This window comes from Saccoglossus kowalevskii, chromosome 13 (assembly GCF_978046115.1).
Source record: "Saccoglossus kowalevskii chromosome 13, keSacKowa6.1, whole genome shotgun sequence".
Lineage (NCBI taxonomy): Eukaryota > Metazoa > Hemichordata > Enteropneusta > Harrimaniidae > Saccoglossus > Saccoglossus kowalevskii.
This window is the reverse complement of record NC_140653.1, coordinates 28,869,627-28,884,709: the sequence shown is the minus strand read 5'-3', so window position 1 is coordinate 28,884,709 and position 15,083 is coordinate 28,869,627. Positions and strand designations below refer to the sequence as shown.

Genomic DNA, 15,083 nt, shown 5'->3' with positions numbered 1-15,083 from the left:
TTAAATGCCACGGTTTTACGCAGTGTACATGGACATGTTCCCCAAGTATATGGCAGCATCCTGCTTATAGCATGGCGAATGTAACAAAATCAACATGGAAATTTTTTGTTGTTGCTCAAATCCCAGAATTCATAGGAACCATGGTACCAATTGAACAAAAAAAAAACAACCACATGATCTTTAGGGAATATTGCCAGTCCCAATCATAAAGTGATCAATGTTAATACATCTATTGTCTAATACATCTTTTGATTGACTCAATCTGTTTGAACTTGACCTGAATCACTTCTTAGAAATCGTGGACGCATCCTTTTATGCAGCAATATACAGAATTCAATCATTCATCCACGAGGATAGAGAGAAAGGGAGAAAGTTTTTGGTCCCGGAACCATGTGAAACAAAAAAATGGTTTTAAAATTTAATACAAGGTTATGAATAATTAGGTCATTTTAACCAGAAAACATAAAATTAATATGCAATGCTTTCCATAAGTAAACAGTCAATGAAATCAAATTTTGTCACAAAATCAATACAAGCAAAATTTTAGTTTATGTAAATCAATGAATTAAAAGCATTGATTCGAATCAACACTGTATACCATATTTGCTCTATTATAAGTGCATCTCCAATTGAAGTGCACTTAATCTTTTCACCACCAGTTCCTTTTTTTCATCACAAATTCACAAAATAGTCCTGTTTATAGTCTGCACTTTCCTTCAGAACATTGGGACATAAATAGCCGAATTTTTAGAGTAAAAACTGAAAAGGGACTCAAATTTTGTCTGTTGGCTCCAAAATTAGGGTTCATTTTGGGAAATATTGAAGAATACAAGAAAAAAGGTGCAGACAAATTTGGGCGAGAAAGTCTGGTGGTGAAAAGGTTAAAGCAAGATAAATAATTGAAACTTGTCTTATTTTGAACATAGATTTGCCTCTGTTATTTACACGAGTGTAATAGAGCAAATACTGTATTGCTTCGTACATGTTTACATCACATGGGACCCACACATTAAAGAGTTGCTTAAAAGTACATTACAGAAAAATCAATATGGTAAGTTAAGCAAAGCTAAAAATAAATCTACCTCTATATTTTCATGGTGTAAATTGCTGTAGAAGACAATTTTAGACAAATATTTTATTTTTTAAAATAGAACATGCAGATTAAGAACATTTAACAGTCAGTGCAATTCAACCAAGAGAAGGTTATTATTTTATAAAACTGAAACCCATTTATTAATATTTTGTTTTGAAATCATGATTTTTTCACATATCGGTGAGAAGCTAAAATGTCTTTTTTTCGTTATTCCTGCAATTTCACAAAATTGAGGCAAAAATTGCAGAACTTACCACTGATTAAGGATTATGATGAAATGTGACACCAAAAAAAAAACAAAATAAAAAAAAACAAAAAAAAAAAAAACATTTGTGCAAAATTAGGATGGTTGATGACCAAAATTGAGACAAGATTTTGACACAAATAAACGCTAACTTGTTACAAATATAATAACTATCATCTTGGGAATTATGAATATACCATCAAACATAAATAATTACATTTCCTGTTATCCTGTTACAAGAATAAAACTGAAATCTATATAGAAAATATATCTCAATAAAATTATACTTGGTCATTCCATAATGTACACTTTCTTAAACAAGATAACTCACCACAATATTATCTGGAATTCACTATTTCTATTAATTCAGTGAGAAAAAGTTTCTAATTTTTGTTTCCGATATTGCACAAAAAGTTTCCAATCTCAGAAAGGGTTCAATCAAACACAATGAAACCGCAACTAGTCCCTGGAGATGAAATTTGATAATTTCAACTTCAATATCAAAGACCTGTTTTTAAGCATAAACATTTTTCAATGGCCACAAAATAGAAGTAATAATAATAAGATGACCACTCAGTCTGGGAACAAAATGTTTTGTTTTTTTCCATCTAGCATGCTATTTCAGCTATTTCAAAATGAAGCTAGTTCAGCTTAAAAGTCTAGTTCAAAAAAATAATACGATTAGCTCATTAGCTGAATTGAATTAAACTGCATGCCAACTCACGGGTAGACCAAACTCTCTGAAACTTGTTATCGTTCACTGAAAAATAATCTATGAAGACAATTTTTCGTAGAGTTTTGAAGGAGAAATAAAGACCTGGCAGCGAGAATACCATGTAATGCTAGATAGCTAATTCAACTACGATTGACGGTCAATCTAACAATGTCTAGCGGTTCCGATCATTTATTGTCCTACATGTACAGTAGCACATTGAATGGTAACGACATTGGCAATGACAATAAGAAACAACCTTTCTGTCTTGAATGCAATTCTATAAATATTCTTAAAGAATAATATGTACCTGGTAAAGTTCTTTGACACCAATTAGAATCAATAATAAATAACTTTCTGTTGTGTGAGTGACTACCTGAGTTTATAACAACGTTTCCTATTGGTCAAAAGTATTATCAGCTAACAATCTAATAAATTTGTAGCCAATCAGTGACTGGAATATTTATTCAGAATATTTAGAACCACTTTGAGTTCCATACTGTAAACCGCTTTGACTTTGAGAGAGAAATTTTTTTGTACATTTCGTGAGTCAGTGGAAATCGTGTAATTTTGTCTTCGTGAATGACGTAAAATCATCAAACTGTGAAATTAGCAAGCAAAATTTAACTGTCCACATTTCAAAGATAAAATTATAGTCTATATATTTTTTTAATTCCGAAAAAAAAAACTGTCTAAAGCAGCGAAAACAAACCAATAAGACTGCCAAAAACAATTTACATGTTCCCATACCACTTGTGTAAAATTATGCTTTGACGATTGCTGCAGTTACTTAGCAGTACCCAGCTAAAATTCACAGCACTGTACTCAATTTCAATTAACTGTATATCAACAATTATTAAGAGGGGAGGGGTGAACAACTGTGCAAAGTAGGTGGCGAAGAGACACCACAGAGTATAAACACTATTTGGTCACTTTTTTTGTAACCCTACACGTACACCACACGTACAGTAATGGTGAGGGCGATAAACAGTGGTTCATTAGAGCAGCAATTAGCAGTTAAGCTCCACAGTGCATGCGATTACGACGAGTTACATCATAAAGTCATCAGTTTTCTAGAAAAAAAATTAATTTAAATTGAAAAAAAAAGTTATCATATAAGTTGTTGAAACCAGTATTTAAAACGTGCTTAAGTGATTATTATTTTAATTTTATAAACTTTTATAAAGAATTACGCCAACAATAATGATTGGCTTTTGTGCTTCACATTTACACAACATAAATTGTGTGCGTCAGACAGATTAAAATATGACAGTGCTGTAGTGTCATTGTCACAGATGTCAGTGTTTACTACAGAAGCAGTACCAATAGTGATCTTCATGAACAAGTCACAGATGTGTTCCCATGGCTTTATATGGAAATCAGTTTACTTTTCTCAACGCACTCAGAGTTGTGCCCACATACATGAAGTTTACTTGCCACTAGCAGAGCTAAGTAGGTTTTCAGGATTTGTCATTTCATATTTATCAACAATCGTGACATTTTTTTTAGAGATTATTTTTCAATTATACCTATATAATTTCAACAATTTTGTTCCGAATAGATTGATTGAAGGAAGTCGGAGGCTTGTGCCAAACCGTACATGCGACTGAATACACCTCCTCACCTCAAAACTGATTATTAATTTATACAACAAGATATTTTAATTCTTCGCACTCGCGACAAAATCATGTCAGCCTTTATTAACCCAGCAGAAAAGGCAAAAGAGTAAATTTGGTTTTGGCGATATTATGCGGTTTTGTTCCAAATGCTTACGCTTAGAAAGTGGCTATAATTTTAAGCATAACAGGCACATTCACACATTCAGAATCTCAAATTGAATTGAACGTTCAGAGACCACGTTTTACTTGCTGCACAAGTGATGTATTGTGCCAAAAAGAAAGCTAGAAATTCGCATGCACATTGTATATTGTCAGCCAAAGCAGACCATGCTGGGAGTTGAATTCTGGGAAGACTGATGAATTATTACTTACATTAGGGATTAGTAGACAACGTGAAAAAAATATAAATCCTAAAATGCAAATAAAATTGAAAATTTGGCCTAAAGTGAACTTGACTTCATAAATGTCTCACAGTGACAAGGCATTGATTTCTGAGAATAGACAGAAATAGCCAACAAACATTGTCTTTATCAGATTAAATTTAAATTAAAAAAAATTCACATAGATTCCAACCACCAACCCTAAATGATACAGAAATATTAAAATCACAGGAAGTATCACATCACTTCTCAACTGGCCACCTTGGTAGCTACGAAGATCTTCACAGAAGTCTTTGAATAAAGAGTACCGGTAGTATAATGAACGCTGGAAATAAAAAAAACACCGATCACGGCTGTATATTATGAATATGGTCTTTAAAGAGAAAATAGAAGACCGGTGTAATGATACCTATTGCAAACATAATGATGACCATAGTCCACCAAGAGAAACCACAGTTAGCACCGTCAAATTTAGGCTTGGGTGGGGTAAGCGGTTGTATGTACCTTGCATTCAACATGGAAGTCACCTCTGTCAATGAGCTTTTCTCAGTCCGAGTAGATTTCCGTATTTTTTCCAAATCCTTGTCCATATTTTTTAGAAATTCACTGGCTTCAGAGTTTCCTTGTAAAGAGTCTCGTATACTGACAGTTCTAACCTCAAACACAGTGTCTTCGTCGTCCTCGTCGTTAACTTCAATAGTCTGTTTAGCCTCTGTAGGCTGAGCGGCGTTTGGGCGCCGCCTTTTTTCCTCATGAAGTTCCGTGAGTAGTCCATATTTTTTAACTGGCACCTTGATTGTTTTTAACCTAAAAAAGTCTTGTTCAATTATGAGATTGTTTATTCTTTTCAACTCTGACACCTGTAAACAAAAATACGCAAAATTATTTCATGTACATATACAATGACCAGTAGTGCGTGCAACAAGATACATGAACATAAGGTGACATAAACGCTGAACCAAACATAAATACACAAATGTCTGTGATGCAGATGCTGCCAAATCTGTTTTCAAATATAGACAATGAGAGTATATACAAGAGTAGCAGTAGGAACTGGAAGGTTAATAATGCCATATGGTAACATACTACTGAAATTCATAATAGATTAATAATTTAGTCAAATATTGTTATGAAAGTAAAAATTACTTTTCTAATGAAAACCCCAAATTATACAACGTACATGTAATTGAACTAGCTCGACATTGCTTCTATGAGAATTTGTTAGCAGTACAACCCCCCCAGATTAATAGTCTTGAATAATTTTTTTATGATTTAGTGATGAATACTCATCAAAAAAATTACTTATTTTCCTCATACATGTAGAACACCTGTGTAATTTACATAAGAATATGCACTTCTATTGCAGCAAATAGTGTTTTTTTAATCAGTTACGTAATACTGGTCCCAAACGCTACCAATTAAGCAAACACATGTTGAGATGTCATGAAACATGGTGTACAATGTATACTAATGATGATGACACGCAAACGGCGGGGAAACGAATTCCCCAAGAACTCATTTTCCAGTTGTCTAGATCTTGTTTGCAAATATTAGTAGCTTAGATATCTTTATATTTAACCTTATGTGTTCATTTGCTATCACACAAAGGTCATTTTGGCGCAGTTATTATATTGAAAACGTAGCAAAAACTAATTACAAAGTCATTTTATAATATTTCATAATATATTTTTAACATCTCTTACACGTAGTCTGGTAGGTTGATTTAAAATACAACTATTATAACAATTGCTTTTGTGGTGTTCATGAATCTTTATTGAAAGATTACACTTCTAAAACCATGCATAAATTTGGCTTATTATACTCGATATTACAATATGATAACTTATATCTACTACAAAAGGTTAAGATAACTATATTTCAGTAGAAGCCAAATATTAAAGCACTGGATAGTTTATTAAAAAGCCAGAACCAGCTAGCACTAGCACTGTATTCAAATTTAGCGTATGGTATTTTACTGAAAGCCAATACCTAAACAGCTTATTAGTCCCTGTTCGAACATGGTTTGAAAACAGGTACTTATGATTTCACCACAGTGCATCTGAATGTGTTCATCTCCACCTGTATCTCAGACATACCTGGGCTGATCTCATTCATACTTACGGTAGAGATGCAGTTTATTTGGCTTGCTTTTTATTTGAGTAATTAGACAATGAAGATGGTATTATATATCCAACATGTTATATATTTTCTGAAAGCTTATTATACAAACTTTGTAAAACTTATCTTTATTTTAAATATCCAGAATGCTTTTTTGATTTTGGGTCAAAAATGTGCTTTTTTGAACAAAAGTGGTTTAAAAAAAATTAGCTTAAAAACTTCAAGTCCGTTTGTGGGTAAAATTACATCACTGGATACCTTGGTATACTACTAATACAAATGCGTCCACTCATCTCTCTAACGGCTTTCAAAGTCGCACAGCATGACCTCAAAGTTCACTCTTTTCTATTTTTGCATAATTTATATATCCATGTTAATTGCAGACTTGTTATTCGCCGTAATAAACTGTCCGGATGCATTTTGAAGGGTGAACACCTTGTTCAATAATGTGTGAAAATTTTGAGGCAAATGGCCAAAGCGTCTATCAGCTATTTTAATTTAAAACCCAAGAATTCACCAAAAATAGAAGACGAGAGAAAGGCTAATTTGCATATTTGCGCGTTAAACCGGGAATTACTGCTTTGTCATACTTTGTCATACTTTCTAGACTATTGAAGTTGAAAGTTAACGTATAGACATAGACATTTTATGTAAAATCGTTGGATCAGAACAACTGCTCTTGAATATATCAGAAACACGTCGTTCATACCAGTGTTTTGATGGGGTCGGTAAAAACATGTGTCAATGCCCAGTAAATATGAAGTCATCTCATGAATTATTAAACAGTTACCAAAAACAAAAAAACTGGATGGGGACTTGTCATTGACAATGACTTGTTTATTCAATGCAAATTAATCAAAAAATATTTATCTATATGTTTACTCCATCAGTGGTGTTACTTCAGTCTATAAAACGATTGACTACTAAACACTTCGTTACATAAAATAAACCTTGCTACTAACTAATTGGCATAAAATGAATATTTAATTACATGTATACAAAGAGCAACTATTCCACTTTCAATTTGACTTCTATCTACCAGTCATATTTCAATATATCTATATAAAAGGCAATATACAAAAATACCTAGTGTGCTAGATTTGTTACATTAAAATTAATGGAGAATAAAGGAAATCACAAAAAAGTATTTTTAGTTGTCAAATTACTGAATACTGTACACAATTGCAAAAAAAAAATCATCAATTTGCTATAAATGTTTTCCTATGTTAAGAGTTCCCTCTTTTCATCACAAATTCCAAAAAAATGGTCCTGTTTATAGTCTGCACTTTCCTTCAGAAGATTGGGACAACAAAAGCCAATATTATTTAGTAAAAACAGAAAAATTACCCAAATTGTGTCTGTTGGCTCCAAAATTAGGGTTCATTTCCAGAAATATTAAATAAAAACATTGTCAGCTATTGTAATCACAAGCAATGTTAACAACAACATGAACAGGATTCCTTCAACAAGAACAACGACTCAGTTGTGGCCTACGATTTCGGTCATATCTACACTTATTTTGTTAATAAAATGTGAATTTCATTTTACTAAATTACAAATTCCATAATTCCAGCAGGAAAATCTGATTAAATCAGTGGTGTGTCATAGCAGCCTAGAGGGCACAATTTGCATATGTTGGTAACTCAGTTCAAACTACAAATTCTAATGTAGAGAATTGATGTTTTCAATCATAAATGTATCTCCTAAAATATACTTTGGTGAGTTTTGACACTGAAGTATGAAATGTTCAAAACAATAGGATAAGAACTTTTTGAGTTTTTGAATCGTAAGACTGTTAACAACTATAGATAAAACCACTGACATGGACAGAATTCTGTTAACATTAATACATTCCTTTCCACTTCAAGACAAAAAATATTCCCTTTAAAAGTAGCACTCGTAGGGGTATTTGCACAAACATGTGAGTGATACCTGAATTTGTGCTAAATGCATAAAATATAACTTAATGGAAATTGTTGGTGATCGATTTAAATTCCTATTTTATTGTTTGTTTGAATCACATTTGCTAATGCTTTAGAATAGTCCTCTAAGGATTCACAAAGATTCGCCTCATGAGTGAATCCATGGAATCATCAAATATTTCCTGCAATTTATTCATATTCACATCATAAAATAATAATTTCAGAATATCCCCAAATAGGAATTATCTCAGATTGCAACTTTAAGAATGCTCCGTCTAATTTTGAGGATGTGAAAACAGTGCTACAGTACCGAGCATCTATGCACGCGATCATCAATGGTAAGGCGTCCTTATTTTGGTTGTTGCCCATGGCAGTAGCATCGCTCGATGATTGATGGATCCCGAATTCAGCAAGGGGTAGAATATCTCTACATGTGTAACAACCGGTGGAGTGTACATTTTCTTTGTCACTGTTAGTGAGTGTGATACAGATTCAATGGGGAGGTCAAATTAATTTACACAGTTGTATGAAACAAGGAAGAGAAAGATCGACACTGGTTGACAAATTGTGTCCTAAGCATCAATAACAATATATGCTAAAAACGCAAAGTCTCCCGCTATGGCCATCTGCTGCACGTGCAGGTGACAACTTTCCTACTTTAATTAATATCAAAATTTGAAAAAACAATCACTCCAGTAAAGAGGCATATCCATAAGAACAAACTTGAGAAAAACCTCCAACAATAATATTTAAAAACCAAGAACTCTTACATACACCATGGAGGTAAAATATGCATATACGCTTACATTAAAATATCTGTAGAATATTTATGTTGGAATTGATTTGAATTGTATAAAATTTGTTTTCGTTTTTGGACTGCATCCGAACGGGGACTAAAAAGGTATATTCGCTTGATTTATATTTTGTATATTTTATGTACTAGATAAAAGGAGTATGAACCTTTCTCTTTTTCATCTGTGGTGGCACAATACCACTTTATTATAAGATACTTTAAGGTATGTTATATCTAAAAACAGTAAACTGGAACATCATATCTTCAAAATTCAAGATAAGGGGACTGAATTTTCATAGTTTTATAGTTTATTTATATAATTATTTATTTAAGCCTATTGCAAAATTGAAATTTAATTATGTAAATTACAGTAGTGTTTCTATGGTGAAAATAAATACATACAATTTAATATGTTAATGATTCAGCAGTGTGATTTACCAGTCTATCTACCGTAATCTGAATATACATACATGTACACATTGGAGATGTGCTTCTAATAGTCTGGGGTTATATTATTCGGGTTAGAATTAAGGTTATCATCCTTCTTTGGGCAAGTTAGTATTTCCAATGAAATATTCCAAATTTTAAGAATGATATGGGGAAGGGGGTTAACTTTAGCTTATACTGATGATTCATATTTATTCTATTACTTCACTGTTAATTTTTGTAGTAACCTTAACTAAGACTAGTATAGTATTCTCACATTGAATGAAAATTAACGACAAAAATAGATGTACACAATATAAATAACGGTACAGCTTTTCTTTTATTTATGGCATGTACTCACAAGTACAGAAAATAGGTATTTATATTTTTGCTATTTAATATCTTAAATATGTTTGCATTGAAGGTGCAGAGAGAGGAACAATATGGTGCGCGAGTCCCATCTTTTTTTAAACGCCTTGCCAACACGAAAATGGTGGGGATGGTGTGTGTAGATGGGGAGGGAATCGAGTGCGTTACTCAGAAATTAAATTCTTTAGAAAGTATAAGCAGTCACATTTGCAATTGCAGGTATAGGACTGGACTTATTTTTTATTTTATCTAATGAAAATATATTTTTGAAACTTTTCATCAAGATGATCAAGAGGATGATAAATTCTTAACAAGCAGTCTCTCAACTGAGATAGCTTCACTATTAGCAATGCACAATTCAATTAAAGAACTGGAGATATCATTAAAAAATGAACAAATCTGAAAGAGGTCTACCTGAGGTACCTATATGTATAGTATCAAAACATTCAAACTTGCTGTTTTCAAAGAATTCGAAAATATCACTCTATATACCAAAAATTACAAAAATATTCATACAAATCAGAGAATTGAAGATATTATCATGAAATGAACAAATCTAAGAGAAGTCACATGTAGTACCCATGTATTTAATATCAAGGCAATTGGACTTGCGTTTTTACACAAGAATTAAAGATATCATCACGAAATGAACAAGTCTAAATACATACATGTATACACCAAGTATCAAAGCAAAAACCATGTTAGTTTTCAATAAAAAGTGAAAAAGTTGACACGGACGACGACTGATGATGACGTACAATCACTCATATGATAAGCTCCACTCGACAAAGTCGACAGTGGAGCTAAAAATATATTGTTTGCTTTGTTAGTGACTTAGAGTGACTTACATGTATTTATGTCAATGACAGGGGCTTGTTTATGACCAAAATATTTCATATTTTATAGAATTGAAGCATGCAATATATGCCAGTTTAAATTCACTTCACCCGCCAAGGTCTATTTATTCAGCCATCGCCTTACCACTATACCTTGGCAGATTCCATGATTCAGTGAGGCCTCTGTACCGGTAATTCCACAACCCACCATTTTGTTTTATGTCCATTGCCACATGCTCGGACAACTCTGATAGGGAATGTACATGTTTTAGAGCCGTGTCAAAACAGTATCTTAGAATCCCACAGAGGTTTACAAATAGTAAATGTACGTTTTCATTGAGTTTACATAACTGTACAATTTTGATGATAAGAGATATACATTTGATATTTACATTTAAAAAGAAAAAAAATTTGTGAGCTTTGACAGTCTGTCATAGATGATGCTCGGATGAAAACAGTGAGAGTGTAATATACGGTGCAAAATAAAATGTTGCTTAAACTTGAATGACTATTTTTACAAATTGAAATGATCATGGAGAAAACGGTGCATTTGATATTAACATGTGGTGGGTGACCACAATGATACATAAAATAAATTTATTTTTTCTGGTAACAGGTTAAAAAAATACTGGGTGAGTGGACAGGTGGGTAGCGGGGATTGTGTTAACCCCCATATTCTGCTTCCCTGCCCCCCCCCCCCCCCAATATTAGGGATGCACCCCCCAAAGTACAAAGTGAAGACCCATCTGTACACAGAATATATTGTTCCAGTTCATTTTCTCATCAGGACCCGCTACACAAAAACACTGACGCAATCCCTGGTAAGTAAACATGGTATTTTGTAGCTAATTTGCATATTGAAATAAATAATTTTTGGATCTTTTGAATAAAACATGCCCTTTGATTTTCAAAGAAATATGGGTAAGTAGGGATACCAGAAACCCTGAATTCATCATGTACTTTGGCCTTGATACGAAAAGTGTCACTAAATTTATACAAAATGTACATTATTATGTAAATTACGCATTCCTTCACTCAGATTGGAGCCTGTCTTATCAAATTGTATTGTAATTTTGATGTGGTCAGCATTTTTCATCGAAGGGTTTTAGTCTGAATATGGACATTGGAGAAAAACAACACGTGATTATATTCGGGAAATGCAGGTGTACATGTGATTGCGACCATGGCTATAAAAAACAATTATTGAGATCATGTGTACTTGAAAAAAAACAATCTTTTGTGTTACTGAGATAGCCAGACTTGGACTTTGAACTGACCCAAAGTGAATCAACAATGACAGTTTTTTTAATACACATTAATTAATCATATTTATTAAATATTTTGATTACGTGGATGAATGTACATAACTGTACACCACGTCAAACGAATTTGACATTGAGAGTATCTTTTGTATGTGTGTGTAGGTTATTATACACCGGAAGTCACGTGGGCGTGGATTTAAATCACTTTAAAACATGCGTACGTGTACAGTTCATTCGTAATATTTATGAAATGTACATGCACACCGGCAGTATGTAAATTAACAAACAGCTGCGTGTTTAACGTCATCACGTCAGTACACTAAATTGAGTTCGAACAGCTACTGTCAAATACACGTACAACCTATTATCGTTTATACAAAGCTCCCGTTAAAAAAAATACCGACCGTCAGGTTGGCCAGTCCCGATTGAATATAATTACGATTGGAGTATTTTACATACGGGAGAGGGGGGTACCCAATGTTGTAAGGTAAGGAAGTTGGGTCAAAATATGACACTAATGTTTTAGTCAGACGTCAGCCCAGCAACGACACAATGGATTCTAAAATACACGTATGTATGTTCATTCATCATAGCGAGACATTTTATAAATTTATACTAAACTGGTTTAGCTTACATACCGGCACGCCATACTGCAATGCGAAGCTTTGCAACGTGTCTTCGTCTTCGATTTTACGTTCGATATACAATGGTTCTTCTGGCTCCACGTCGTGAAAAGTATTTGTAGCAGATCGTTTCTTTTTCGCCCCTCTCGGCCGAATTTGTGACATTTCGACCTCCGTGCCGTTGATCTCGCCCGCTTCGACGTCTGCGTCGCCGAAAATATACACTCGAGCATTTTGAACGTTCTGGACTTGTCCTGAATTGGAAAGGTACTTATTGTGGTTGATTCGGTGATTCTTCTTTTTTCTCGCTGACGATGATGATGAACCGTGGACAGAAGGCATACGAGAGCCATGGCGTAAAGGGCGACCGGCTACACTGCTATTCATACTACGATCTCATAAGCGGTTTTCGGTCAAAATCTTCAGTACACGCCGAACAAGTGATTCTATTCAAACATTTGGCTATGTTAATCTGCTGTCATAATCGTAGAGGTGGGGTAAAAAATGGTAAAACCTTTCCAACCAAACCGACGAACGCCAAACTTTGATGATTCCTGTTATCAGTACGCATGCGCCTACGTATTTTCACAATTAACACACGTGAGGGCGCTGTCAAGGAAAATCACTTTGTTGACACTAGAATGTTGCGGGTTGGTAACATGACAATTTACTACACAGACATGTGAAGGTAATCGTACTTTTTCTGGTACAGGGCCACCACATTGCAGTGTGAATGTAGTCTAATGTCTACATCGGAACCACCTATTTCACCAAAATAACTTGAATACGCAGATTTCAAATACTAGTAAATTTAAATTTTTAAACTACTTAACAAAAATATTATTTTCATAACTCCTAGGGAATTTGCTCATTCCATTTTTATGAATTTGTGTTGGTCCATTCAAACATGGCATGTCTTGTCACTGCGACGTTGTTTACTCATATTATATTTAAGTTCATCTGTCGCTTGACAGTAAGATTGTTCACTTTTTAAAAACCTTTTAAATATATGAGTTTTGCCATACCCATTTTAAATATTATTTCGCGCTATTTGCATATTTAACACTTTTTTTGGGGGGGGGGGGTTAAAGTTCACACTGCGCTAAGTGTTAAGTGTTAGTACACATGTACCCCTAATCGAATCCTTGGCAGGATCGTAAATTATTTACCAACTGCGAAGACTGCCCTCAACGTTTCACATTGTGTTTCGGATCATGGTCGGATCAACAAAGAATTCGTTCTCGTCATTTTGTTTAGTAGATTCGGAAACAGGAAAGATTCACATTTCACTTCACCAAATACTCTTAGTTTAAACTTTGGCATTTACTGGATCATCAACGTGTTCTAAAATTGTTATTCCGATGTGACTTGAAGAATAAAGGTTTTAATTATGCGCATATCGATACGCACTACTTATTCAAGATGACAAAACAATAATTAACTGTAAGCTTCAGAATATATAAAGATTTATTTACAAATCTGTGACAATTGTTTGCCTCGTACCTCAGCAAATAATTGTCACAACAATAAGACAAATCTTTATATACCCCCAGTTACAGTAGATAATTAGTTAATGTTTACCAAGTAAAAGACGTGTAAGTGAACAGTAGTCTGTTATTCACGGAAGGGAAATGAGCTTTTTACTATACCAAAATTCTATCTAACCATGATAAGTGGTCAATTATGCATATGTTTTTTTTTTCTTGTTTTGATGCAGGTCAGTTTTATTATATGGCTCATATTTCACAAGGACGGCGTCGAATGACGTCAATAATGCATTGTATTATGTGATATGTGATTACGAGGGACGAAAAAAGCAACAAGACAATACAGTTAGGAAAGTCGCAAGAGGGCGTGGTAAACGGAATGACGATGCACGCGATGCGAATTGAACACGCGTGAATATGATACGAGCCTAGTGTATGGCTGGCCATTGAATTGTCAATGAATTGAATAGCACTTTCTATTGATTGTTACGGGTTATTTAAGATCAACACCCCTGAACCAGGAAGGTCGATATATTTACGTGTAATTTGTCAGTGGCCGGAGCTTGACCCCGACATTGACTTTCATTCGGTAACTAGCCTCCTAGACCTGACCCCATGCAGCGATTATGATTTGTTTCATAACATTATTTTATCATTATTAATATTATTATATTGTTATTCTGCTATTTGTCATTATTATTTGGTGTATTTGTGTGCTTGTGAGGGGCGGGGACTTTTTAACCCAATTATATACGTCAATATGAATTACTTCATGTCTCTAGTACTACCATTGCAAACTTTAAGTTCCACATGATGCATTTTAAGAGAACGCTTCTTGAAAACTAACATTCAGATTATTTTCATGTTGAGTGTGTATGTGGCTTCTGTTGGTAGTCTTATTGAGTTTGCCGGTAATTGTTTTGTAGCATTATATGCAGTTTTGTTTTTCTGTCAAATATTTGAAACTAATATTTTTGATGAATGTGCCTTGGGATGGTCTTCTACATGGGATCTACATTTTCCGTGAATGGTTTGTTGGGTTACTGCTATTTTCAGAAAGTTATCTGCAGTTGATATTTGTTATGTATGGTTATATCTTCTTGAAAGAAGCTACATTATATGCCAGGTTTCAGTCTAGTAGACGCGTCCAATAGAAGCGCACATTAAAACAAAAATTAAGATACAGTTTTGACCATACA

At 33.8% G+C, this 15,083-nt stretch overlaps 1 protein-coding gene across 1 annotated transcript; it reads right to left on the bottom strand.

Moving 5' to 3' along the window:
* Positions 1 to 4,156: 4,156 nt before the first annotated feature.
* On the bottom strand, positions 4,157 to 12,952 carry LOC100373008 (lysM and putative peptidoglycan-binding domain-containing protein 3-like). The gene is made up of 2 exons (XM_002730816.4): positions 12,413 to 12,952; positions 4,157 to 4,908 (listed from the first exon to the last, which is right to left on the bottom strand). The coding sequence occupies exons 1-2, from the start codon at positions 12,782 to 12,784 to the stop codon at positions 4,396 to 4,398; spliced, it is 885 nt and encodes a 294-aa protein (XP_002730862.1). The 5' UTR covers positions 12,785 to 12,952; the 3' UTR covers positions 4,157 to 4,395.
* Between the last annotated feature and the right edge of the window lie 2,131 nt (positions 12,953 to 15,083).